At 40.4% G+C, this 26,655-nt stretch overlaps 1 protein-coding gene across 1 annotated transcript; it reads left to right on the top strand.

Annotated features, from left to right (window-relative positions):
* Positions 1 to 1,091: 1,091 nt before the first annotated feature.
* Positions 1,092 to 26,655, top strand: LOC139744555 (ataxin-10-like). Its single transcript, XM_071654989.1, has 9 exons — positions 1,092 to 1,346; positions 2,749 to 2,940; positions 5,101 to 5,280; positions 6,232 to 6,402; positions 8,400 to 8,661; positions 9,866 to 9,974; positions 15,444 to 15,622; positions 22,613 to 22,676; positions 26,444 to 26,655. The coding sequence occupies exons 1-9, from the start codon at positions 1,231 to 1,233 to the stop codon at positions 26,653 to 26,655; spliced, it is 1,485 nt and encodes a 494-aa protein (XP_071511090.1). The 5' UTR covers positions 1,092 to 1,230.

Genomic DNA, 26,655 nt, shown 5'->3' with positions numbered 1-26,655 from the left:
CACCTTACTGTATGAGTTGACTTTGTGTACCATACAATAAACATCATCTTTTACATTCAATTTTACTCTTCATTATTCCACATATCTGTTGTGTCATAGTAGTCTGGTTTGTGTAACTGGGGAATGTATATGCAGTGAAGAAAACTGTTATTTGCAGTTATGTGTTGTTTGTTTGTTTGCTTGTTTGTTTTTTTGCCAAAAATACTGTAGGTTTCATGGAAAATTACTGTTTTCCTCAAACTGTATTACTAAACATATTTATTGCAGGAAAAGTAAAAACACTATTTTTACACACACACACACACACACACATACATACAAATACACAAATGCATTTTTCAGCCCTCAGAATACTGTAATACTGTTTACAAGTATGGCATTCCTGCATTTTCTATTTATCTACTCTCTCTTTTTTTTTTGCCGTCAATTACAAATGTGATATAAAAATGGCGTGAAGTGATTTTCCTCATATGAATGCATGAGGTTCTAATAAATGCAGTTATTAGGTTGCAAAGGACAGAAAGACAATGATTAAGGGGAGAAAAGAAGCATGACAGACAGTTTTTTAAGTATTTTATACATGAAATTCGGGAAAAGAATTGTTATTTTTATAGCTACTAGTGATACAGGTAAAAGAATATTACCATACCAAAATATATCCGAGTTAACATTGTTCTTTTATTAATTTGGGTGGTTTTTAGGCAAGTTTTACATTTACCGGTATACAGCTGAAATATGAATTTTTTTTATTTCTGTACATGAAATTAATAAATTGTGAGAGCATGATATCAACTTCATAACGATTGGTCAAGAAGTGTTTTTTTTTCAAAAAATCATAACTTCCTTAGGCCTATTTCTTATCCGATTTTGATAATTTTTGCACTTTTCTGCAGGAAATTTTTTTTCTGTTGTGAAATCGATACAATTTTGGAGAGGATTTCCTTACTAGGTTAATATATCAAGCTGATTACATACATTAGGATGGTGTATTATTTGGAGTGTAGAGCAGTAATTTTTGAAAAGGCATTGTGAAATTGGGAGGGCTCTGTGAAAAGGTTGTGTGTGCTGCCCTCAACGTTGATTGCGGATTGTGCATAAACGTAAACACATGTGTGATGTTTTATGTTGTGCATGCATATGATATGATTCATGTATGTGTGATGGCAAGAGCCTTGACGTGCTGTGGTTTGAGCTGAAAGCCGTTATACAAATTAGTGTGTATTATCAGTTATGGATAAGGAAGCCATGAGTTGCTTGTTCGTTTCTCTTGTTGGGGAACCACTGGAAGACACGGTCCTGGTCATATTGCAGCAACTTGTGACTTGCAGTAAAGACCCGTCATTCAGGTGAGCCATGAGTGTGTCATACTCGCGGCGGTGGCTGGGGCCCATGCCATGGAGGTTGGACTGGAGAATGCACGTGCAGCTGTCACCAGCGGCACGCGCTGGGGGCCACGACGGCTAGCTCAAGGCGGGGTGGACGTCTCGTACTTACCCGTACGTGGGCTTGGTAGTGGCGGGTAGCACCACCATGCACCATGGCGGTGGATCCAGCCAGGTGGATTCACATGGACTTGGTAATCGGAATAGTAATGGGATCACTCGGGAAGTTGGTCAATAAGTGGAGCACCTGCATGAAGCTGATGTCAGCCCTTACCTGGCAGTGGTCAACAGAGAACAGGAATTTAAGATGTAAAATAGACAGGTAGCAAACCGGTAATGGTGATATTACATGACAGTATTTATTTCTACTTTAGTAGACTCTGAAATGATAATCAGAATTATTCAGATAATATATGTTTTTTTCACAGAAAATATGGGGTCTAGAGTGCCTACAGATTTGTTATAATCAGAGAGAAATGCAAGGAGAGAATGAGGAAAAAGGTGGAAAGAATGAGGAAAAAGGTGGAAAGAGGGGAAAACAGTGTTAATCCTGTCTGACAGTTAAATTTTCAAGTTTGGCCCTAATTTGTGTGGACTTCGAAACCCAGTATACACCGATCCACGTCCTACAGGCACTTACAATTAAAGTATGCGCAGTGCGCTTCATAAATTTGCTCGGGGGGGGGGGGGGGGGGGGGTAGAAGTTCCAAGGGCTTTGGTGCTCACAGCACAGGCCTTGGAATGGTTTTGGAGCTGCCTTGCCAATCACAAACAATATGTTTCTTTATTTGATCGGAACTCTTGCAAGCAATCTGTTAATTGCAGTGTTCCTCGTGGCAGTTTACTGGGACCTCTCTCATTTATTACTTTATGTAACGTTACATTAATGACATAATAAAAAATATTTTTCCAATATTTTATCTTTTCTACTGACTGTCTGCAGACTCAAAAGCTTTCTTTTGCATCCAGATTGTCATACTTTGATCGATACCTTATATTCTGAACTATAAAAAAACAAAAACTGCTTTATTGGATAAGGTCAAACAAATTTTCTTTAAACCTGATGAAAACCAAGTGTCACATTATCTAGTAACTCATCATGGACTCATCTTTGGATTGACAATTTTCCAAATTTTCCACTAAATAATGTGCATCATATCATTAAATTTCAATTCTAAAGGTGTAAAGCTCCCGCAATTGCCATTCATTTTGTCGGTGCATGCAGCTTACCAACATGACATTTCTTGCTCTCCGCAGCTTCATAAACTTTGTACACACTAGAGAGACACCCAAGGGGTGAGAGGTGACATATTTCATGATTAGGCCTGTTATTCTCATCCTGGCCTATGTTTTATTCCTTTTACAGAAATCACATTTCCAAGGAAAATATTCAGCAGCTAGCCAACCTGTTCATACAACATGCAGAGACTGTCACTGAGGGACATGATGAAGACGAGCAGCGATTTAAATCATTGCCATCACTGCAGCCTTGTGTGGAGTGTATTCGCATCTTCCGTAATTCCTGTGCACAGAGTGCAATCAATCAAGATGCCATTTTGTAAGTTGGCAACACTTTCGTTTTGCCTTCAGTAAAACTCATCACATGATGCACTCCTGCATGTCAAACTTTTAACACCCTTCTTCAAAAGTGTCTTGTTTGTTTGTTTGTTTTATTTATTTCAATACGGTTTTAAAAAACCCACTATCAGCCTCAGGGCTGTTTTTCAGTGAGTCCGTATATATCAACATACATGGTATAAAACAACAAAAGTAAAATACAAAACAAAAATTGCATTCACAAACACGACAAGAAACATATTGACAAAACAAAAATACAGTAACAAAGTTTGATAAGGGTTAAAAAAAAATGTAGATACAAAAAACAAAGGGAAAAAATAGTCTAGACAAAAAAAAAATACAAATCTGAAAATTACCATATTAAAACGGAGTTTTGAAAATGGTACAATTAATGTTTGACACCAATCTATTCAACTGGGTTTCACATCTGAGATTAATCGGGAGGCTGTTATAAACTTGACGCTACATACAATGTGCTGTTTCTCTTGAAATTTGTGTTTGGCTTTGGGAGGGAAACTTTGGATATGTTATTTCTCAGTTGGTAATGTGACTTTATGTACCACATTTTTGAAGACAAAACGGAGTTTGGAAAATGGTACAATTAATGTTTGACACAAATCTATTCAACTGGGTTTCACATCTGAGATTAATTGGGAGGCTGTTATAAACTTTTGACGCTACATACAATGCGCTGTTTCTCTTGAAATTTGTGTTTGGCTTTGGGAGGGAAACTTTGGATATGTTATTTCTCAGTTGGTAATGTGACTTTATGTACCACATTTTTGAAGACAAAACGGAGTTTGGAAAATGGTACAATTAATGTTTGACACAAATCTATTCAACTGGGTTTCACATCTGAGATTAATCGGGAGGCTGTTATAAACTTGACGCTACATACAATGTGCTGTTTCTCTTGAAATTTGTGTTTGGCTTTGGGAGGGAAACTTTGGATATGTTATTTCTCAGTTGGTAATGTGACTTTATGTACCACATTTTTGAAGACAAAACGGAGTTTGGAAAATGGTACAATTAATGTTTGACACAAATCTATTCAACTGGGTTTCACATCTGAGATTAATTGGGAGGCTGTTATAAACTTTTGACGCTACATACAATGTGCTGTTTCTCTTGAAATTTGTGTTTGGCTTTGGGAGGGAAACTTTGGATACGTTATTTCTCAGTTGGTAATGTGACTTATGTACCACATTTTTGAAGACATCTTAACTAGGAAATTTATATTTATGGTGTAAATACTGTACGTCTCCTTAGAATGAGTAAAAATTTGGGAGACATATCAAGTTAGTGGCCATAGGAAGTATTGATCAAAGTGATATTACTAAAAGTTGTGACAGGGCAGGCAGGAGTACATTGGCTCCAAGTTTGAACAGGGAGCGACTCACTTTCCAAACATGTGCCCTTGTAATGTACGATTTGAAGTCAATGCCATCATTCATGAAGTCATGACATTTTGGATGAATGCAAGACATGTTTTGATGTGAAGGATAACAGAAACCTTAGAGAAAAAAACAAAGTGTTATCAAATGGCATAACCTGCCATAGTAGTCACTGTTCATGTTGAAATTTTTGGGATCTCCTAGACTGCCATCTGAAATAAAATCATTTGCGCTGGTGTAAACCCTGACAGTGCCACATAAATAATGAAATGACAAAGTGACAATGAGCTTGAGCGAGATGTAAAACATGTGAGAGATAGTTGCACAGCAGACATTATTGAATCATCTCTTACATATATGTCTTTCATTATGAAACAAATCAAGTTTAAATGAATATTCAATCAATACTATTGTAGGTTAAAAGGATTAGTGATCACTGATCTAAACATTTATGTCAGTTCCATACTATTTTATCTCAGTAAAGACCATATCTTTCTTCATATACAGGGATCAAATGAAGTGAAATATCATGACAATAATTTCTATGCTCTGAAGTAAATACGGTAATATTTTGACTTGAATATCAAGAGTCCGAGACTAATTTTCTATCATCACTACTCAAAGCAGAGGGATGAAGTTTGAGTGCTTCATATAAATATCTATGTAATATATCCAGAGCAATTCATCCATCTATGAAGTGTGCTGTGTGAAAATGATGCAAAGACCCTATATGGTTTTATGCACAGGTCCTCTGGTGCTATGCAGGCAGTCCTGGGGCTGCTGAAAATTTTTACATCATGTCCTGAAGCAGACGAACCTGCCTTGGTCCTTCTCAGGTGCTCCATTCAACTCCTCAACAACTTGACTGTCAGTCATGAAGCAGCCCAGATGCAAGTGTGGAAGTTACTCTTCCCATCCATGTTGCAGTAAGTGATCAGTATCATATTCACACTACTCTACCCTCTTTGATGTGTCTTTCTTCTCATAATGTTACATTAGAAACTTTCTCCGAGTAATTCATCACGCTGTTCCCACTTTCAGTTAGCTTTGGTCATTGACAATTTTGTCAATGAGAGTACATTTCCACATAACTTGATATTTCCTAAAATATTCACATGTTATGATTCTTCACACTATATCAGGGCAAATTTCATGAAAATGTCTGAACTGCAATTTATTTTGCATTAATTGTAACATGGCAAATGTAAAAAGTAGATCCGTTTTTTCCATGTTCTACCTGGGACACTTCACAGATCAGTAATTGTCTTGTCAGCAAGCTTTAAACACAATATTCAAAAATCACATTACATAATTTACAAACATCCTTGATCTAAAGGTGATCAAATTCACAATTTTAGTTTTGTTTTGTGAACCACTATAGTAATTGTTTTAGTGAAGTTCTGTTTAGGTAAAGCAGAGAAGAGTTTGATTGTGGTAGGAGAGATTTCTGCAATGCCATCATGAGACATTCCTTTTAAAGGGATCGTATAGATTTGGTTGAGACCTAATTTCAGGTTTCTAACATTTTTGGTGAGATAATGAGAAACCTCTCATGAAATATGAAAGAGCATGTACATTGTAATTCCATGAGGAATTCTACGTTTATTTGATGAAGATTGGTTTTGAAATGGCTGAGATATCCTAAACAGAGCGATTCTAATAAAGTGTGGGACCCACCTTTTATTACAATCGCTTTATTTTACTTTGTTTTTGGATGTTTCAATCATTCCAAACCCGATTTTCATCAAATAAACTTTGAATTCCTCTTAAAATAGTATGCTCTGTACTATTTCATAACTGTTTTCTTGGTATCTCACAAAAAGTTAAATGCCCAATTCTCATCTCCCCCAATACTGTTCCATCCCTTTAATTTGCAGAGCTATTCTGAGAATGCGGGATAAGAAAGCGTCTGAGTACAGCTGTATGCTCATGCACACATGTCTACAGAATCCTGCATGCTGTGCCTTGTTTCGGGACAGTCCTGGCAGCGTGTGCCTCATGAATGACGTGCTGTTGCTGTGCTGTGAGGAAAATGATCATGATTTTAGGTGAGGTGTCGAAGGTGACTTACGTTACATTCCTCATTACCCACATCAATTTAATTGCAGGTGGTTTCATGACGAAATGGGTGATGTCCAGGCCACACGGTCAAACTGGAAATGTGACCCGCAACAACGGTTTCAGGTAAAAGTCGCAAGAGCAAATTCCCTCCAAGGCGGGGTACAAAGATTTTGACCATTTATTTGTCGATTTTGTTTTTTTTTTGCAGAAATCGAATCTTTGATATGTTTTCTACATCTACACTAAATTTCATAGCATTAGACTAAGTTTTCCTATCGAAAATGGAATATTAAACACCCTATGTTGGATCGCACTTGTCAGTTTCAAGCTTTATTCGAATGCGGCACCAATATGCTCAGTGTTGCTACGGCGCGGGGTCTCGCATGCAATTGTCTGGTGCGTCGCACACATTAATATAGTTCGGCTTTCAGAAACACGTCTATTTTGTCCACACGTGCACGATTACATGCTCCATTGCTGTTGTGACAATAGATACGCTCGCTCTGTAGTGTGTGCATTTCGTTTGGCTTTCTATTCGAGCTATTCTACTGCAATGTCTGACAACAGAAGTAAAACAAAAAGTGAACAACAGCGCTAACCTCCAACGTGTAAACAGATACATGGGGAACATGGTTTGATCTTATCAGAGTCGCAAATCACTACACAAATCGTGCAACATGCGATCAGAAACTCACCTGTCACTTGCAGTATGACATAGTCATGTGAAAAGAAAACTTACAATATTCTCGAATATGTCTACTCGTAAATATACTGACAGCAGGTTTACTTAAAGGACAGTAGACGAGAGGAAAGGAGCGGTCATATATGACCAATATTCAAATACTACACGTCAAGATTGCGCCAAACTAACTAGTCGTGTTTGTGTGTTTGTTTGTTTGTTTGTTTGTTTTTATATAAGAAATACCACCGCACAAAGCGACATATGCATGACTTGTAAAAACAAAACAAAACAGGAAGTGTGACCCTTGCCAGCTCTAGAAATTTTCTGCCTGCAATAGGGTCCCCAATGATATAAAGACAAATCAACCACAATGAAAACGCGATTTGTAAATATGCGGATTCGCCACCCGTTCCTGTTGCGTGTACACAAGGGCATAGCGTGTGGATCCCATTGGGTAATGTGTGCACCATACACACCTACACCATCAAGCTTGCAATGATCGTATCCGTCATGTTGAAAGATGCACTGGTAAACAAACCCGAGCGAAACGCATTGTTTTTCGGCTCCATACGCTGAGTTCCGAGGAAGGTGCCCGGCAAATTTGACTCTCTCAATGAGCCAATCAGAAGGTGCTGTAGTTGCTAGAGGCGGAGCTTAATATTGATTGGCACCATCGTACGGATGGGTGATTCTCACCTTGCATCGCCGCTCTGACATTGTCTTTGAGAAAGAGGTGAATCTTCAAAGCCCGTTTTCTCGCAGTTTTGTCAGGCTAACAACTTAAAAAGTGCATTATATTTCGCTTTCTATGCCCACTTATGGTGCCGGAGAATACAAGTGTTTTATATCAATGCAAAGCTAAGGAAATGGGCAGTGTGATTCAGTGAAAAAAATGAATTTTCAAAATTCCTGACTTTTGTCTGAAACCGTTGTCGCTGGTCACAAATGATAAATTTTCACTGTCATGGTGTTACTCTGTGGCAATTGCCAACCAATGCTAAACTGATGCTGAAATCCACTTGTAAGTAATGAAAAATGTATGATAGACTATGGTGAATGAAGAGTTGATTTGGCTTGCTCCTTTTAGTATATTACAGGCATCACTGCTAGATGTAAAGCACTTCTATTTGTTTTTGTTTGTACATTGATTATGTATTGTTTACATGATGTCTATTTATATGTTGAAAAGTGACAAATGAAGGGCACAAATGATATGCATTCATTTTGTATTCTTATGTGGTGAAACCACCCAATATGGCAAACAAGACTAATTGTTGTTGTATGTCTCTTTATGTCATCTAGTTTGCTCCTTGTCCAGTTGACATTACAACTTCCAGACATCATGGCACAAGTCTTTGAGCATCTGGACCCATCATGTCAACTGACCCTCCTCCAAATAGCCAAAAGTTGTCTAGAGGCAGACTCCGAGCAGCAGCTAAACAGAGATGGAACCCGCCATCATTTTAGCATCTCAGATTCAACATTAATCTGTTTTGCAGACAGCTTCAGGAGCATGGCTCATCACATTCTGGCCTTAGCCGCAGATGATCCAGAAAATAGCAAGGTAAGGACTTCTGTTTCCTAATGAAATGATAAGGAAGAGTGGAGAGGGAAAAGTCAAAACACTGATATTCTGAGATACTGTCTTAAAGGTGCGTAGACCTGGTAGTTGCGGGGGCACTGTTGGATTATAGTGCCGATCACCGTTCAAGCATTGATACGAAGATTGCCGAAGTTGAGCTGTCATCAAGAGTAAAGCGCGTAGGTGTTGCTAGGTAAAGTTCCCTTCGTTGTCTTCTCTGCGCATCACGCAGTATAGTGTTGCCAGGGTGCGTGCTTCTTAGTATGACGTCACAAAAGAAGTATGCAAAAGCTGTCATCATCAGCCAAATCATGAGCCAAACTGTGATCGGACCACTGACTACAGTGTATCGGACTTCTTCGGACTCATGGAAATGGGTCAAAGCGTAAGCGCTAAAGAGGAGTCGATAGCGCAGGTCTCCGTAGAAAACTTGCGCAATGCGCCCGCGTACACATTCGACTAAACCACCGGGTGTGCATGTGCCTTTAAAGACCCGGTAGTGTGACGATACCATGAAGTGAGATGCCTGATTTGGATATATTCAAGAATCTCCATAACAAATTGTATGTAGCCTTATCACTGATCTCTGTGTAAGTACACACACAGCTGTTCAGAATCTCAACTGGAGTGGACTGTTACCAATGAGTGTATGCTTTGATGTCCATATTCGCTGACTGTTGATATCCCTGGTTTTTTAGTGTACCTTTCGTGTGCAGTGAATGAATTGGGCCACCCATGAATCCCCACATTCCTGGGTATTGAAGGTAATGAAAACTTTTGTGCTTCAAGCAACACTAAACCAGCTGAATGTCCCTCTGTTTTTAAATTGCTGTGTATTCCTAGCAACAACCAGGATCTTGTTACACTTTATCTTCTTATTCCATGTTTTTGCCCTGTGAAAGTAATGCTTCTCTCAGTTACAGGTTATGAGTGATTAAATGGATGAAATTTGCAGTCATGTGAAAGAAAATTATTTGTTTTGTGATTTGCACATCTGTTTGTGCCCAAAAAGAGAAACACTCTGACATACATTTTTAAGACAAAAAACACATCATCAATGGAAACCACAAGTGTGCTACCCCTTGGACTGAATCCATCGTTAACATCCTACTGGTCATGATTACATGACTTACAAAAACAAGAGTTTTTGTGATGTATTTTGCTCTTTATTCCTTTTCTGGCTCAGAAACCCCAAGTCATTTGTGACCTCCTGGAGATATTGTGTTCAGCAAGTGCTCACTCCACTTTCCGTCATACGTTTAATCAGATGGAGTTCCTGCTTGATGCAGGTGTTGGTAAGGAAATGGATCAGGATTAATACCATGCTATACAAAGAATTATTGTGATCATAACAAAACCTGGTGAGTATTAAAGTAAATGCTGTACAAAGAGTGGCATTACAGTGGACTCCCATTGTAACAAAGTCCGTGGGACTGGCAGTTTTCTTTTATTATATTGAAATTTCGTTATAACCGAGCAATAAACAATAAAAAGCATAAAACAGATAATGTTGCATCCTGAATTTTTGTCGAGGCCACCGGAGATGCGGGGAGACTAAGGGATCGCCTGCGGCGTCTGTCCGTCCGTCGTCTGTCCGTTGTCCGTCCGTAACACTACAAAAACTTTAAAAACTCTCTACTGAGGACTTCAATTTCAATCAAACTTGGAGGGAAGAGTGGTTATACAAAGTTACACATTTTACCTAAAACATGAAGGTCACCTCAAGGTCAAAGGTCACAGGCAGGGGTCAATGAACTTTAGGGCCCAATGTTAAGTTTTTATGGCGCGTTTCGATTATGGCTCATAACTTTTGATGCATATGTCCGTTTGTGACCAAACTTGGATGGTAGATATCCCTTGGCAGGCCTCGAAATAGGATTTTGGAGGGGCAAGGCCATTTAGAAAAGGGCACTTTTTCCAAGAGGCCAGGGCACTTAAGTCAGTCAGAGGGGCACCAAGGCCACATTGGAAAGGGCATGTTTGGTGTTTATGAAAAAAGAAAGAAGAAAAACAAACCGAGAAAAACAAACAAACACACACACACACACACACACACACACACACACACACAAAGTGCAACACACAACAAAAACCTCTTCCCTACAGCTGTAACACATTCCCGATCTCCGCGTTTCTATCCGGTGAAACAACATTTTTTTAAAACAGGAATAAAACAACAGTTATAGGTATTGATTGAAACTCGACACCCTTTCAGGCCAGCCAGGCCAGGCTGCCACGAAACTTCAAAGCACATTCCGACAGCTGGCTGGCAAAACCACAAGGCAAAGGAATTTGCGTGCGCGTGTAGATTGCTATGATTAGTCTGTGACAGACAGTTCATGACCTCCAAGAATGCGCCAGTACGCGCGGTTTCTTCTGTTGATTGGTCTCTCTCTCTCTCCACCCCTCCCCATTCCCCAGTCTGGCACACATCGTGGGATTTTTCTTTTTTCTTGGTGAACTTGGAGTTCACTCTTTACTACTCTATCTGAATATGCGCTGCCTAGCTAGTACATACTCGCGGCCGCTGCGCTGCGGAGGCAGTCGGGACGGTAAAAGCCGGTCGGGCGTACATGTACGTACACACGTCGTCTCGTATTTCGGAAAGATACTTTGAGTTTGAATCAGATATATCGGGACGCGAGTGAACTGAAGGTATGATATTTGAGATCAGGAAAGTTGTTCAAGCTTATTAAAGAGACTTTGAGAAAGGGCATATCATACGTCATAAATAATAACTTTCATTCTAAAAGGGCACCACGGCCCCAAGAAAAAGGGCACATTTTTTTGGGCCGTAACTCTGATCAAAAAACAAAAGGCATTGCGGCCAACGAGAGGGGCACCGACGGCCATGGCCGTCGGTGGCCGTCGGTTAATTCGAGGCCTGCCTTTGGGGGTTGAAAGTCATCACATGGTCAAAGGTCACAGAAAGGGGTCAACAAACTTTTAGGGCCCAATGTTAAGTTTTTACGGCGTGTTTCGATTATGGCTCATAACTTTTGATCCCTATGTCCGTTTGTGACCAAACTTGGCTGGTGAATGTCCCTTGGGGAGTTGAAGGTCACCACAAGGTCAAAGTTCATAGGCGGGGTCAATGAACTTCCGGGAGTTAGAAAAACATTAATTTCTTCTATGCGAATGGGCGAGACACATTTTGGCACTTGCCTTGTTAGGTGATACGCTATCAGCGTATCACCTATTGTGATTGTCAAAATTTCTCTTTTTTTTTATTCTTCTTTCTTTCTGCCACATTTTGTGTCGTCAATATCTCAACAATGACATTACGGAATAACATAACATTTTCAGTCAACATGTCTCATAACAATATCTAGCCACAATAAGGTTTTCATGACAGTAACATATCTATGACGTCATCTAGGCGCCATTTTGTGATTTTCGGACCTTGTCACATGATCGATCATAACTTCATAACTAGATATCATTTCTGTATCATTTTCGGTGGACATAAAGTTCAGGTCAGGCTCTATCTTACGTTTTAACGCTAGTTACCAAGGTCATCATTACGCGCGCGTTTGCGCGCGTCAAAATTTTAAAAGGCTCAAAACGACTTCCCAATGGGAAATCTCGAAGTTTCAGACAATTCTAAGCGTTTCAAACATTTTCTCGCGTGCACGTCCGTCCGCGCAATTTCGCGCGCAGAGGGCGTAACCAACATGAAAATGCAATTTTTTTGACTGATTTGGATTTCTGATACTTTGAGTAACAATATCCATTGAGTTCCGATCGATTTTGACCTATAACAAAGGAATGCACTGGCGTCAAAGTTGAAATTCCGCGCGCGCGTCTTTCTGCAAATATAGTGAAAAAACATGTTTTTGTTTATGTCGCCATAGCTCTTTAAATCGTCCATTGACCCTATATTTCTATTGCATATTACAAAAGCATATGAATTGGAAATAACGTTTCAAGTACCAATATTGCCAGGAAAACTCATGACGTCATCATATCATCATCTGAAATCAAAAAAGTGGAATTAATTTTTTTGAGGTACTCTTTCTGACATTCATTTACTCGTATCTCTATTGTTTAAGCTTAATATCACCCCAAATTCAGATATGTTTTACTTTGAACATACGCCTTTCAAGTCCATGTCATGGTTTTGAAATTTGATGACGTCATCATACTTTAAATTGTGATTAAAGGTAAAGACGCAAAATCGGACAAGTTTACGTGTTATGTCTATGGGAGGTGATTTTTTTTAAAAACCATACATTGACTTGACAACGTTTAAGCACCTTTATCTCAGATGATTTTCCTTCATTTCCTCTGCAAATTAAGTATGTTGTAGCTGTGACAATAAGCTGCAGTAATCATGCATTTTATTCTTTGAAATCTCCTCATCAGGTTGACAATTTTGCAATTTAAAACTGAAAATGAGAATGGAATGCGGACGAAACGATTCCTGATTCATCTTTCACGTACATAAGTTTACGTTCCTCTAATTTTCTCGTCGAGACGTATGGCCGAGTGGTTAGAGGTGTCGTCACAGAAACGTGAGGTTGCACACGTACGGGTTCGAACCTCACAAGAGCACGAAAGAAAATAATAATTTTTTTAAAACTTTTTTTCTTCAATGGAGTACTACACCTTCGTCCATGTAGAAGTCACGTTCGCATGTAAACACACCTATACGCACACACTCACACAGTATCCCTTTGTTTATCGTTGGAGACTGCATTGCTTCGACTGCTGCAAAATATTGCAGGCTGGGCTTTTCAAGCTGATCATGGTATATTGTAACAAAATGAAATTTGTTCATATCAATTCAGTAACACAATGTAGTCGTGGTTACTTTGTGCTGATTTTATACATGTAAGAAGCTATACATTGTAAAAAAAGGTATTTGAATTGTTCCTTTAAGTCAGTCTTCTGTATTGATGATTATTTGTCAATTAGTGGTTTTTGTGGAGTTTCAGATAATGATAAAAAGTATGTATGATAAGTGCAGCGATACTTTCTACAGTTAGTTCAAAGTTGTGTTACAGAGGTTTGATACATACATTTAGCATTGTGTTTGTGTGTCCACGTGTGTATACAGGTTGGCCATATGGCACATTCTAGACAATAAATCTTAATTAATTAGCAAACGCGATCAGCTATGGAACTGAATATGGTACTAATGTATGATGTTCATGATTCTCATTAAACTGTGACGAGTTTAAAGAGATAGCTTAACTGTGTGTAAAAATAAAGCAATAATAAGGAAATTTTAAGGGAATTTGATAACCATGCCTATAATAACTTCATACAGGTACTAATAGCTGCCTCATATTCGTATGATCGATCGTCATGTCAATAGCAAACTGACAACGTACGATTAATATATTATACATTAAACAAGTGTCTTTCAAATCCATATCGATGTTTTCTAGTTTGATGACGTCATCATACTTTAAATTGTGATAAAAGTAAAGACACAAAATCGGACAAGTTTACGTGTTATGTCTATGGGAGGTGATTTTTTTTTAAAACCATGCATTGACTTGACAACGTTTAAGCACCTCTATCTCAGCTGATTTTGCTTCATTTCCTCTGAAACTTTAGTATGTTGTAGCTGAGACAATAAGCTGCAGTAATCATGCATTTTATTCTTTGAAATCTCCTCATCAGATTGACAATTTTGCAGTTTAAAACTGAAAATGAAAATGGAATGTGGACAAAACGATTCCTCATGTATCTTTCACATACATAAGTTTACGTTCCCCATATTTTCTCGTCAAGACGTATGGCCGAGTGGATAAAGGCGACGTCTCAGAGACGTAAGGTTGCGGGTTCGAACCCCACAAGATCACGAAACAAAATACTTAGCTATTTTACTTTTTTTTCTTCAATTTTGTATTACATATTCGTCCATGTAGAAATCACGTACGTATATAAACGCACCTATACACACACACAGACACACACACACGCGCCATATCCCTCTTTTTTTGTGTGTTGGAGACCACATTGCTTCGACTGCAGCAAAATTTTGCAGGTTGACTTTGTCAAACCGATCATAGTATGTAATGACGACGACTGAGGTGTTGTACTTTGAACAATTGTCTTTCAAGACGATGTCATTGTTTTGTAATTTGATGACGTCATTACACTGAAAATTGTGATTAAAGGCAAGGTATCAAAACCAGCCGATTATAGGTTTTATGTCTGCGGGACGTATTTTTCCCAAGTTGCCAGAAATGGCATAGCGACCTCAGTCGTTACAAGGCCGCTTTTCCGTCTAGCAATGCAATAGATGTTCACACGGCCACGTTGGTTGAGTGGGCATTCACTTTCCCCCTGTTATATCTATACATTGGTTTTTTTTTTGTCTTACCATTTCCGTGGATGACCCGTGGCCGAGTGGTTACAGAAACGGTTTCGCATGCACGCTCAATATAACTTCAAGGTGCCTATATCACATTCTTTTCTTTGTCGATCACAGACGACTGTCATCTGATGACCACAAGCGTATCACCTAACTCGTCCTCAATGTGACGAGTTTTCATGTCTCGTTACTTCTTTGTAGCAGGAATTTTGTTGTAACCATGTTCATTATAATGGGAGTACGCTGTATTGTAAGCCTGATAGAATCTTGTATGATGTTTTAAAAGTAAGATTGCATCACTATATGACAGGAGCTTGCTTTCATCTGCACATTAGTACCCTTGTGATGTGCATATTATTACCAGTGGGTATAGCTAATGGTGAAAGCCAGAGGAAATGATCTGTTTTTCCCCTCTTTATGTTATTATGTCTGTCAGAGTTGCTAGATATACTGGAGAGAGTTGGTCAGACTAGTGAGAATGCATTCAGCAGCAGCCAAGAATTTAAAGAGCCGGCTTCAGACGCAGAACAGCCATCAGCAGCACATGGCTTCAAAGGGAAGCTGATTCAACTGGTAGGGAACATGTGTTTCCAGTGTCGTGCTTTTCAGGACAGGGTGAGTTTCTAGTATTAAAGATGCTCAAGGCTCAGTGAGAAATCATCTCTACACACAGCTATAAAAGAAAAGTGTGACAGACAGTGAGAGAGTGAATCTACACACAAGCACACTTGACCAAGAATGCAAGTATGAAACATGTAACCCATTGAAGGCTAGTCCCAAGTATACTCAGGCAGGAGTCTATGAGAAAGGCATGTTAGGGCAAAATCAGCTCCTCCTCCATGGGCTAAGATTAGTTAATCAGTCTTTCTTTCACATAACTTTCCCCACAGGAGTCCTCCTTCGGATCCCCCTTTGTACTTTTCATAGTTTTTGATTCTGCGTTCTTGTCCACTTACCAACTTTGTTTCCTCCCGCTTCATTTCATGCTACATTGTTCAAAATCCATGTCTTCATCACCTTTCCCTTTTTAGCTCACCTGAGCCGAAGGCTCAAGTGAGCTATTGCGATCGCCCTTCTTCCGGCGTCCGGCGTCCGGCGTCCGGCGTCCGGCGTCCGTCGTCCGGCGTCCGGCGTCCGGCGTCCGTCGTGCGTCGTCCGTCGTCCGTCGTGCGTAAACTTGTACATTTTCATCTTCTTCTTCAGAACCCCTTGACCGATTTTCACCAGACTTGGCAGGTAGCATCCCTAGGGGGATAGGATCTCAATTTGTTCAAGTGGGCACCATACTCCTCCTGGGGGGCCCCCAGAGGGGCCCAAACCCCCCAAAATTAAGGAATCTTAAAAAATCTTCTTCTCTAGAACCAGAAGTCATAGAGCTGAGTTGATACTATGAATTCGTACATTGATGACTGTAGTTTCAAGTTTGTTCATGGCAGAATCAGGGGTGCCCCCCTTGGGACCCAGGGGAGGGGGTGGGGAGGGGTCCTAATGGGGCCCAAATTGTACATTTTCATCTCTTTCTTGGTAATGCCATTATGAATTTTCACCAAAGTTGGCAGGTAGCAATCCTAGGGGGAAAGAATCTCATTCCCATCAAATGGGCACCATGCCCCACCTGGGGGGCCCCAGGGGGCCTAAATTTGAACCGAAATTGTATATTTTCATCTTTTTCTTGAAAACCCTATCACCAATTTTTACCAAACTTGGCAGGCAGCATCCCTAGGGGGATAGAATCTCAATTCCATCAAATGGGCACCATGCCCCACCTGGGGGCCCCAGGGGTCCCACCCTTCCCCCCTCCTGTAAGGAATCTTTACAGATTTTCTCTATAGATTGAGCTAAGTTAATACAGTGAGTCAGTGTATTGATGACTGTTGTTTCAAGTTTGTTCATGGGAGAATCAGGGGTGCCCCCCCCCAAAAAAAAAAACCTCCTAAATTAATGAATATTAAATAATATTTTTCTCTAGTTCTAATCAAAAGTGATAGGGCTTTAAGTCTTTTTTTCCCAAGCTGCATAATCCAACATTCTATAAAGTACAGTGTGCTTGGCAGGTATTTTTAGCTCACCTGAGCCAAAGGCTCAAGTGAGCTATTGCGATCGCCCTTCGTCCGGCGTCCGTCGTGCGTCGTCCGTCGTCCGTCGTCCGGCGTCCGTCGTGCGTCGTGCGTAAACTTTTTACATTTTCATCTTCTTCTTGAAAACCCCAGGACCGATTTTCATCAAACTTGGCAGGTAGCATCCCTAGGGGGTTAGGAACTCAATTTGTTTAAATGGGCACCATGCCCCACCCAGGGGGCCCCCAGGGGGGCCCAAACCCCCCAAAATTAAGGAATCTGTAAAAATCTTCTTCTCTAGAACCAGAAGTGATAGAGCTAAGTTAATACTATGAGTTAGTACATTGATGACTTTAGTTTCAAGTTTGTTCATGGCAGAATCAGGGGTGCCCCCCTTTGGGACCCAGGGGAGGGGGGTGGGGAAGGGTTCTAATGGGGCCTAAATTGTACATTTTCATCTTCTTCTTGAGAACCCCATGACCCATTTTCACAAAACTTGGCAGGTAGCATCCCTAGGGGGTTAAGAACTCAATTTGTTAAAATGGGCACCATGCCCCACCCAGGGGGCCCCAGGGGGGCCCAAACCCCCCAAAATGAAGGAATCCGCAAAAATCTTCTTCTCTAGAACCAGAAGTGATAGAGCTAAGTTAATACTATGAGTTAGTACATTGATGACTGTAGTTTCAAGTTTGTTCATGGCAGAATCAGGGGTGCCCCCCTTTGGGACCCAGGGGAGGGGGGTGGGGAAGGGTTCTAATGGGGCCTAAATTGTACATTTTCATCTTCTTCTTGAGAACCCCATGACCCATTTTCACAAAACTTGGCAGGTAGCATCCCTAGGGGGTTAAGAACTCAATTTGTTAAAATGGGCACCATGCCCCACCCAGGGGGCCCCAGGGGGGCCCAAACCCCCCAAAATGAAGGAATCCGCAAAAATCTTCTTCTCTAGAACCAGAAGTGATAGAGCTAAGTTAATACTATGAGTTAGTACATTGATGACTGTAGTTTCAAGTTTGTTCATGGCAGAATCAGGGGTGCCCCCTTGGGACCCAGGGGAGGGGGTGAGGAGGGGTCCTAATGGGGCCTAAATTGTACATTTTTATCTTCTTCTTGAGAACCCCATGACCCATTTTCACCAAACTTGGCAGGTAGCATCCCTAGGGGGTTAGGATCTCAATTTGTTAAAATGGGCACCATGCCACACCCAGGGGGCCCCCAGGGGTCCCAAACCCCCCAAATGAAGGAATCTTTATAAATCTTCTCTAGAATCAAAAGTTATAGAGCTGAGATAATACTACAAGTTTGTTCATAGGAGATCCAGGGGTGCCCCTCTTGGGTAGGGGGGGGGGGAGGGGGGAGGGGGGAGGGGGGGGGGTGGTTGGAAGGGTCCAAATGGGGGCCTGAATTGTACATTTTCATCTTCTTCCTGAAAACCTCATGATGGATTTTTGTCAAACTTGGCAGGTAGCATCCCTAGGGGTCAATATCTCAATTTATCAAAATGGGCACCATGCCCCACCCAGAGGGCCCCAGGGGGCCCCAATCCCCCCAAATTAAGGAATCTTTAAAAAATGGGCCCTTGATATTGTACATTTTCATCTTCTACTTGAGAATGCCTGGTCAAATTTTGGTAGAGCTGTGAATGATTTAGATTAGTGACTGCGTGAAAGGTGAACTTGCGATACTCAGGTGAGCGCTAGACCCGCGGGTCTCTTGTTACCAGTGTGATGGAATATGTGAATGGACACCATGCCCCTATTCTCAAAGCTGCCCCCACCACAAGTTTCCAATGTTCTCAGGTAAGAGTCTGCAAGAATGCATAGAAGGTGAACTTGCGATACTCAGGTGAGCGTGTGACCCCCGGGTCTCTTGTCTCTTATCTCCATGAGTCTCCAACCTTCTCCTCCCCCTTTCTAGTTCATCTTTCTCCCTCCACCAAATTTCTGAATCCTTTACCTGTTTCTCACTCTATCCTTCCTTACAACTGTCCCTGTTCCCAGTTCCCAGCCACTTCTGTGCCAAATTCAAGATTCTGTGTGGACCACATCTGTTGACGTCCGAGGTGTTGTATAAAACAAATAGTGTATGGTCTTTACTTGTGCAATGGAACAAAAATTCGCACTCTATGAAAGATGAGGCGCACTATTCAACTCGGCTTTGCCTTGTTAAATAGAGCGCCTCTATCTTTCACCTCATGCAAAATCTTGTACCATCACACTCGTGACCATTCACTATTTGTGTAATGTCACTTCCCTCATCCACTGTCCTCTCTCTAGGCTCTTCTTTTGCCAAGCAGCAGTCCTTTCAAGGATTACATACTCATGGTGCTACAACAAACCTCTCTCCCTCATTTACATCCCCATGCAAACTTTAAATCAACACATAAGATTAGTTCATCCCAAATCTATGGTCATGCATGAACAAAGGCCCTCTCACCCAAGAGGCATGTGCCGTTGGTACTTCAAGCAAACCAGAGTTGGGAAATCAGAAAGATCTTGCATGATAGTGTTTTCATATCAAGATAAATGGATTTTCAAGCTTCTGATATGTTAAAGGTGAATAGTCCCGGTAGTGTAAAGGGCACTGTTGATGATACTGCCTATAACCGTTAGCATTGATACAAAGATTACCGAAGGTGAGCTGTCATCAAGAGTAAAGTGCGTAGGTGTTGCTAAGTAACGTTGCCTTCGTTGCCTTCTCTGCGCATCGCGCAGTCTGTAGTAATGCCAGGGTGCGTGCATATGTGCTTGTTATCATAACATCACAAAAGAAGTTCACTAAAGCTGTCATCCCCCTCAGCCGAATCATTAGCCGAACTGTGATCGGACCACTGACTACAGTGAATCGGACTTCTTCGGACTCGGGGAAGTGGGCCAAAGCTTAAGCGCTAAAGAGGAGTCGATAGCGTAGGTCTCTATAGGAAACTTGCGCCGTGCGCCTTCGTACGCATTTGACTAAAACACCGGGACCATGCACCTTTAAATGCAGCAACAGGCCTCACTATGAAACTTACTTGTAAAGTAAAAAGGACTTTCAAATTTGAATGTGATATATGAAATGATATATGTCTTTGGATTGTTCCGGCTATTTCCAGCTGGCAAGTTTGACAAGAGTATCAATGGCTCATCTTGAATTCATTGTCTGCATCATTTGTCATAATTCTATCAATTTTACTGTGAAGGAGCAATAATGGCCATTCTGTATTAAATGCAATTACAGGTGACTCCTGTTATAGCAATGTGTTTGAGACTGGTAGTTTTTTTTTTTTTTTTTTTTTTCATTGTATCAAGATTTTGAAATAGCAAAATGACGAAATATATAAAGATAATATAAACAACAATTTTGGGATCTAAATTTTCAGTTTTGTTAAAGAGAGGCAGTCCTGAGATTTTCACTGTACCGATAATTAAGAAGAGTAAAAAATATAACCTTTCACCAGTTTATACGTGTGGAAATTAAAAACTGTCTCCATACGCGATTTTTGAAAAATAATTCGTGCAAGCGATCGTGTAAGAGCCTGCAAAAAGATACTACGTCATTCATGCCCTACTCAAAGTTGACAACCATGCCTCTAAAATCCAATTTAAGTGTTCAAAATGATCGGTTGTAATTTTATCATAAAATGTGAAAGTATGTGATTTTATCATTTTAAACAAAAAATTTCAAGCTTAGTTATGTATAATTCATGTACATTAAAGGGGCTGTACAGTACTGGTTTAGGTAGGGATTCATGTTTTGAACATTCCTAAGTGAGATAATGAAAAGCCTCTTACGAAATATGAAAGAGCATGTAATTTTAAGAAGGATTCAACGTTTATTTGATGAAAATTGCTTTTTAAATGGCTGAGATATCAAAAAAAGTGCTAATAATAAAAGGCGACATGCCCCAACTTTATTAGGATCTCTTTGTTTCACCTTGTTTTTGGATATCTCAGCCATTTCAAAACCGATTTTCATCGAATAAACTTTTGATACCCCTTAGAACTGCATGCTCTTTGACAGCTCATAGAGTGGTATCTGAATATCTCGCAAAATGTTAAAAGCTAGATCTATAACTCGACCAGAACTGTACACACCCTTTAATATTGTAAACATAAATTCATGTATGTTTTAAAATCAAATATACCATGTACTTGACATCAAATAGGCACGGTCTTTTTATAGCTTCCGTCCGTGTTGCATACTACTTTGCGGACAAACCACTCTCGCGCGCGAATTCTTACCATACTAATGTACACAGTACTCCGTCTAATGAGCAGAACACGGGTGGGAAGAGTTGTGCCTCGGTGACGTCTGACTCTCCGCCAAGACTTGCTCATTAGCATATTCACCGTGCAGATTCACACTTTTTCAACCAAAATTTACAAGCTTATTTGGTGATTTGAAAGTTTGTTTTTGGTGAAAGTAATTCATTGGAGGTACCAACAACAACATATTTTTTTAAAATTCGTGAGGACTACCTCACTTTAAGCAAGAGTTTTGTATAAAGAAACTGTTCATTACAACTTGGTTACACTGTATTATTCATGAAGATGATTACTTTATTGTCTAGTGTATGTCTTTGTCAAAGTGATGATTTTACAGAAATGAATATATACACTGTCTTGAAAAGTTTGTAAGAATACTAAACATGCTATGGGTGTACTATAGTATGACAATATGACAATACAAGGGAGGAGGCTATGTTTTCATTACCGTTGGTTTGTTTGTTTGTTTGTCCGTGCGCAAAATAACTCAAAAAGTTGCGAACGGGTTTGGATGAAACTTGCAGGAAAGGTTGAGAATGATACAAGGAACAGATGGTTATATTTTGGTAGTGATCCAGGAATTTGTATGGATTTATGAAGGATTTTCAATATTTTGGCAAGTAGGGTCAATGAACTTGGGAGTTCAAGCTGCGCATACAGCCTGTATTTGAGGTTTGCATGCACACACTAAAGTGCGTGCTCTAGTTTCTGCCAGGGCGAGGCACGCCCCGCTGCAGCTGAGGGTTGATGACATGACAAAAGGCTTAAGATTGGGAGGATGGGCTATTTTCAGCATGCATATGAGTGGAAATCACTAATCTAACAAGATCGTTGGTGAAAAAAACCTGCTTGGCGGAGGTCTGTGCTCCCAAAGTGCTTTTCTAGTTGATTTATGACATTTTTGCAAAATATGATTGAAGTTTGATAATAAGGCAAAAGCTAAGATGTACAACATGGTGCAGTTACTCAGATTACAGATACTGTATACGCCAAATATTTTGCAAGGTTCACAAGATTTTATATTTGCGAATTTTGGGAGTCAGGTGCTATTCGCGAATTTAAAGACACATGAAAATATTGACTCTGATCCCAATGTGAATGTAACGCGCAGGTATACATTTCTCTGTTCAGTACTATACCCCACGATTGCAAATTTAACTACTCACAAAATCATCTGAAAGTCCTGATTCCAAAAATTTAGACTTGCTAAATATGTGGCCTGTACAGTATGTGCATAATTTCATGATGCAGCCTTCATTTTCAGAAATTATTACCGGTAATGTATTTCTATTTTCTTCCAGGTCAGGGAACTGAATGGAATACCACTTATACTTCAGCAATGTAACATAGATACCAGAAACCCTTGTATCCTTTTGTCAAAATCAACTTCACTGATGGAGTGATGTTACTGTAGCCAGAGGTTACAAAGAGTTGCAAATGATAATAGGTTTTTAATTATGACGTACACAGTTAGCCAATGTGTTTCAACATGAGTGATATCAAATTTGTAATTGGGCACAGCTTCTGAAAAGGGGCCCAGATGCAAAAATCCCCTGATTTCAAATTCATGTTTCCTCCTGTTGAATCCAAATTTGATATATGAATGGAATGCAGTTGTTTGGTCGGGCTTTTGTTTGTTTGTTTGTGTGTGTGTGTGTGTGTGATGAACAAATTCCATTATTTTTGTGGCGTCCTATTGCTTTATTTGCTCACCTCATTTTCAGTTTATAGAAATATAACAAAGAAATGAAATAGGATGTCATGCGCTTGTAAACCTATGAGAAGTCCATTTATTAGGACATGAGGATGATTGATAAAGGCATGAACTACAGTTTTGGTATTGCACCATGCTTTAGTTTTTAGCTCACCAGAGCCAAAGGCTCAAGTGAGCTATTGCGATCGCTCTTCGTCCGTCGTCCGTCGTGTGTCGCGCGTAAACTTTTTACATTTTCATCTTCTTCTTGAGAACCCCATGACCGATTTTCACCAAACTTGGCAGGTAGCATCCCTAGGGGGATAGGATCTCAATTTGTTCAAATGGGCACCATGCCGCACCTTGGGGGCTCTTAGAGGGGCCCAAACCCCCCCAAAATAAAGGAATCTTTAAAAATCTTCTTCTCTAGAACCAGAAGTGATAGAGCTATGTTAATACTATGAGTTAGTATATCAATGACTGTAGTTTCAAGTTTGTTAATGGACCTAATGGGGCCCAAATTGTAAATTTTTATCTTTTTCTTGAAAATGCCGCAATGAATTTTCACCAAACTTGGCAAGTAGCATCCCTAGGGGGATAGAATCTCATTCCCATCATATGGGTACCATGCCCCACCTGGGGTGGGGGTGGGGGCACCCAGGGGGCCTAAATTGGGGCCTAAATTGCAAATTTTCATCTTTTTCTTGAAAACCCCATGATGAATTTTCACCAAACTTGGCAGGTAGCACTCCTAGGGGGATAGAATCTCAATTCCATCAAATGGGCACCATGCTTCACCTGGGCCCCCCCAGTAAGGAATCTTTAAAGATTTTCTCTAGAACCAGAAGTGATTGGGCTAAGTTAATACAATGAGTCAGTATATTGATGGCTGTTGTTTCAATTTTGTTCATGGCAGAATCAGGGGTGCCCCCCCCCCCCCTTGGGACCCAAGGGAGTGGGTGGAATGGGTCCAAATGGGGATGTAAATTGTACATGTTCATAATCGTTGAAACCCCCTTGATGAATATTCACCAAACCTGACAGGTAGCATGCCAGGGGGTTAAGATCTCAATTTGTTCAACAGGGCACCATTTTCCCCTTTGGAGACCTGATGGGGCCTAATCCTCCCCCCCCCCCCCCCCAAAAAAAAAAAAAGAAAAACCAAAAAAAAAAAAAAAAAAAAACCAAAAAAAAAAAACCATTAAGCAATATTTACAATTCTTCTCTAGAACCAGACTTGATAATAAAGCAAAGTTACTTTGAGTTTGTACATTGATGACTGTAGTTCCAAGTTTGTTTGTTTTTTCAAAACTGCATAGTCCAACATTCTATAAAGTACAGTGTACCTTTGCAGGTATTTTTACCAGTGTGATGGAATATGCAAATGGACACCATGCCACGAGCTCTCAAAGCTACCCCACCACAAGTTTCTAATGTTCTCAGGTAAATGCAAGGATGCATGGAAGGGGAACTTGCGATACTCAGGTGAGCGCGAGACCCCCGGGTCTCTTAGTTTTCCCATTTCTGGGAGCAATTTAACATTAGATTGTTAGCTGTCCAGTTAGGTGGGAGGAAACAGTGTAAGACAGGAAAAATCTCTATGAGCGCTTAGAAAAACGTTTTATTTGCAGTTATGCATGTTTTTGACAAGTGTTATGCAAGTGTAGGTGGTCATTATAGTGTGTATCGACATTATTGGTACTTTCCTGAGTGATTATCATTCCATGCTTCATTATATCCATGTACAGTATACAAATATTGACTGCTCATGAGGATGATGGTGGAAATTATAATTCCCGAGGTGCTTTTCATACCGACCCTTCTATCACCCCGAGGCGTTAGCCGAGGGGTGATGGAAGGGTCGGTATGAAAAGCACCGAGGGAGTGATAATTTCCACCACCATCCGAATACAGAGCAGTTAATATTTGTTTTATATACCTCATCGTTTAAGACTTAACCAAGATCTAGGGCTAGGCAAATACGAAGTAAATTCTAACTGTTAGACCTAAACGTTAGCCCTAAAATCAAGCCACAGCCTGCGCTTGCTTGCATGGTTTTCGTGCATTTCGTAGACTACCCAGTACGCACGGTACATTGTACTCACTCACACGGCCTTCAGCGAGCTCCTGCACAAAATCTTGGCAGAAGATTACAGTATACATCCAGTTTCCCGTCGCTCGTGTTTTAATTCGATATTTCCAACATGCTGAGATTTGTCTCTGCTTCGGGATCCTAAGAAATTCTAATTGCAAAGTGTACCATCTTTGATCCAGCTCGCTTCAAATCACGGAGGAGCGCTCGATCACCATGCCACGTTGAAACATGCCTGCTGTGTGCTACTAGTGCGATGATTTTGCATGTGTTTATACGATGCGCGTAGTGAACGTCCTTGGGTACGGTGGAGGGGTTGCGGACACCGCGCGCGAAGTCTAGTGTACTTGTTATGTGTACAAAAGTCGCGGAGGGTTTACAAATTCTATCACGAGGGTTTTGCCTTTCTATCGCTTACATGAAAACCCTAAGGCAAGATAGACGGGACTACACCTTGTCACGTGATATACTTTTGACCAATCAGTGATACGAATCTCACTTATGAGGTATATAATATATGTTAGTACTTAAAAATCAACTGTTGCTATTTTACTTGCTATTTAACTGTGGTAGTACTCTGGGCAGTTTGGTGAGTGTTGCCCTTTAAGAGCATGCCTACTGATACAGTTGCCTTAGAAATATCAGGTTGCAAATGAGCACAGTTGAAAGTTCCACCACATTGATTTGCAATTGGTAACTACTCCCTTTAATATTGAAGCTGGTTATTTGTGTGAACTCTGTGTGACTTGCTACAAGGAAGGATATGAGATGTAGTGAAGAGAAAACACTGTCGGGCACTGGGGTGAAATGGGAAACTGCCAATTTGAGGAAGGAGGCAGCAGTCAACAAATATTAAGCTAAAGGCTTCCTTAGTATGCGCCCTGGTAAGATAAATATTTTCTCGACTGGCCAGCCAAATCTGACAGAAAAAGTGGGATTCTGGCATGGCAAACCAAGCTTGTAGACTGTAACCTATGCATTCAAGTGATGTTGACAGGGCCAATCACACATAAAGACTTTACATCTGACTTCCTCATGAGGTATTACATTTAGTCATGTTATCAGTACGAGACAGCTAAGTACATGTAGTAGAATATCGATGCATGTGTTATCCATCTTACATTTTCTCCATTTGGACAGATATAAGAAATGAAGTGATTTGAATTATTTTAATCACCTGGTATTTTATGCTTGTCAATCTTTTATGTGGGGTATTTATCATTTATAATAGGCACTGGATGTAATGAAAAAGTTCTGCAGTCACATAAACCCTGTCCCAATGTGGTTCGTATAGGTTAGTTTTGATGAGCGGGTCACATGGTTCCTTAACACAGCACTTTTTTGCAGACATCCGAGAGTGGGCGGTACTGTGCATTCGTAATCTGTGTGAGAACAATGTGGAGAACCAAGCCGTCATCGCATCCATGGAGAATCAAGGTGTGGCTGGCAACAAAGCTATCTCCGACTTGGGAATTGAAGCGGTCCTCAGAGAAGATGGCAAAGTGTCTGTGACAGCTGTTGAGAAGAAAAGAGATCCAAGTGCTGGAGATACATCCTAG

Source organism: Diadema antillarum, unplaced genomic scaffold, assembly GCF_040938485.1.
Source record: "Diadema antillarum isolate AM-2024a unplaced genomic scaffold, OU_Dant_1.0 seq00001189_RagTag, whole genome shotgun sequence".
Classification (NCBI taxonomy): Eukaryota; Metazoa; Echinodermata; class Echinoidea; order Diadematoida; family Diadematidae; genus Diadema; species Diadema antillarum.
The sequence above is the reverse complement of the archived record's forward strand: the minus strand, read 5'-3'. Positions and strand labels throughout refer to the sequence as shown.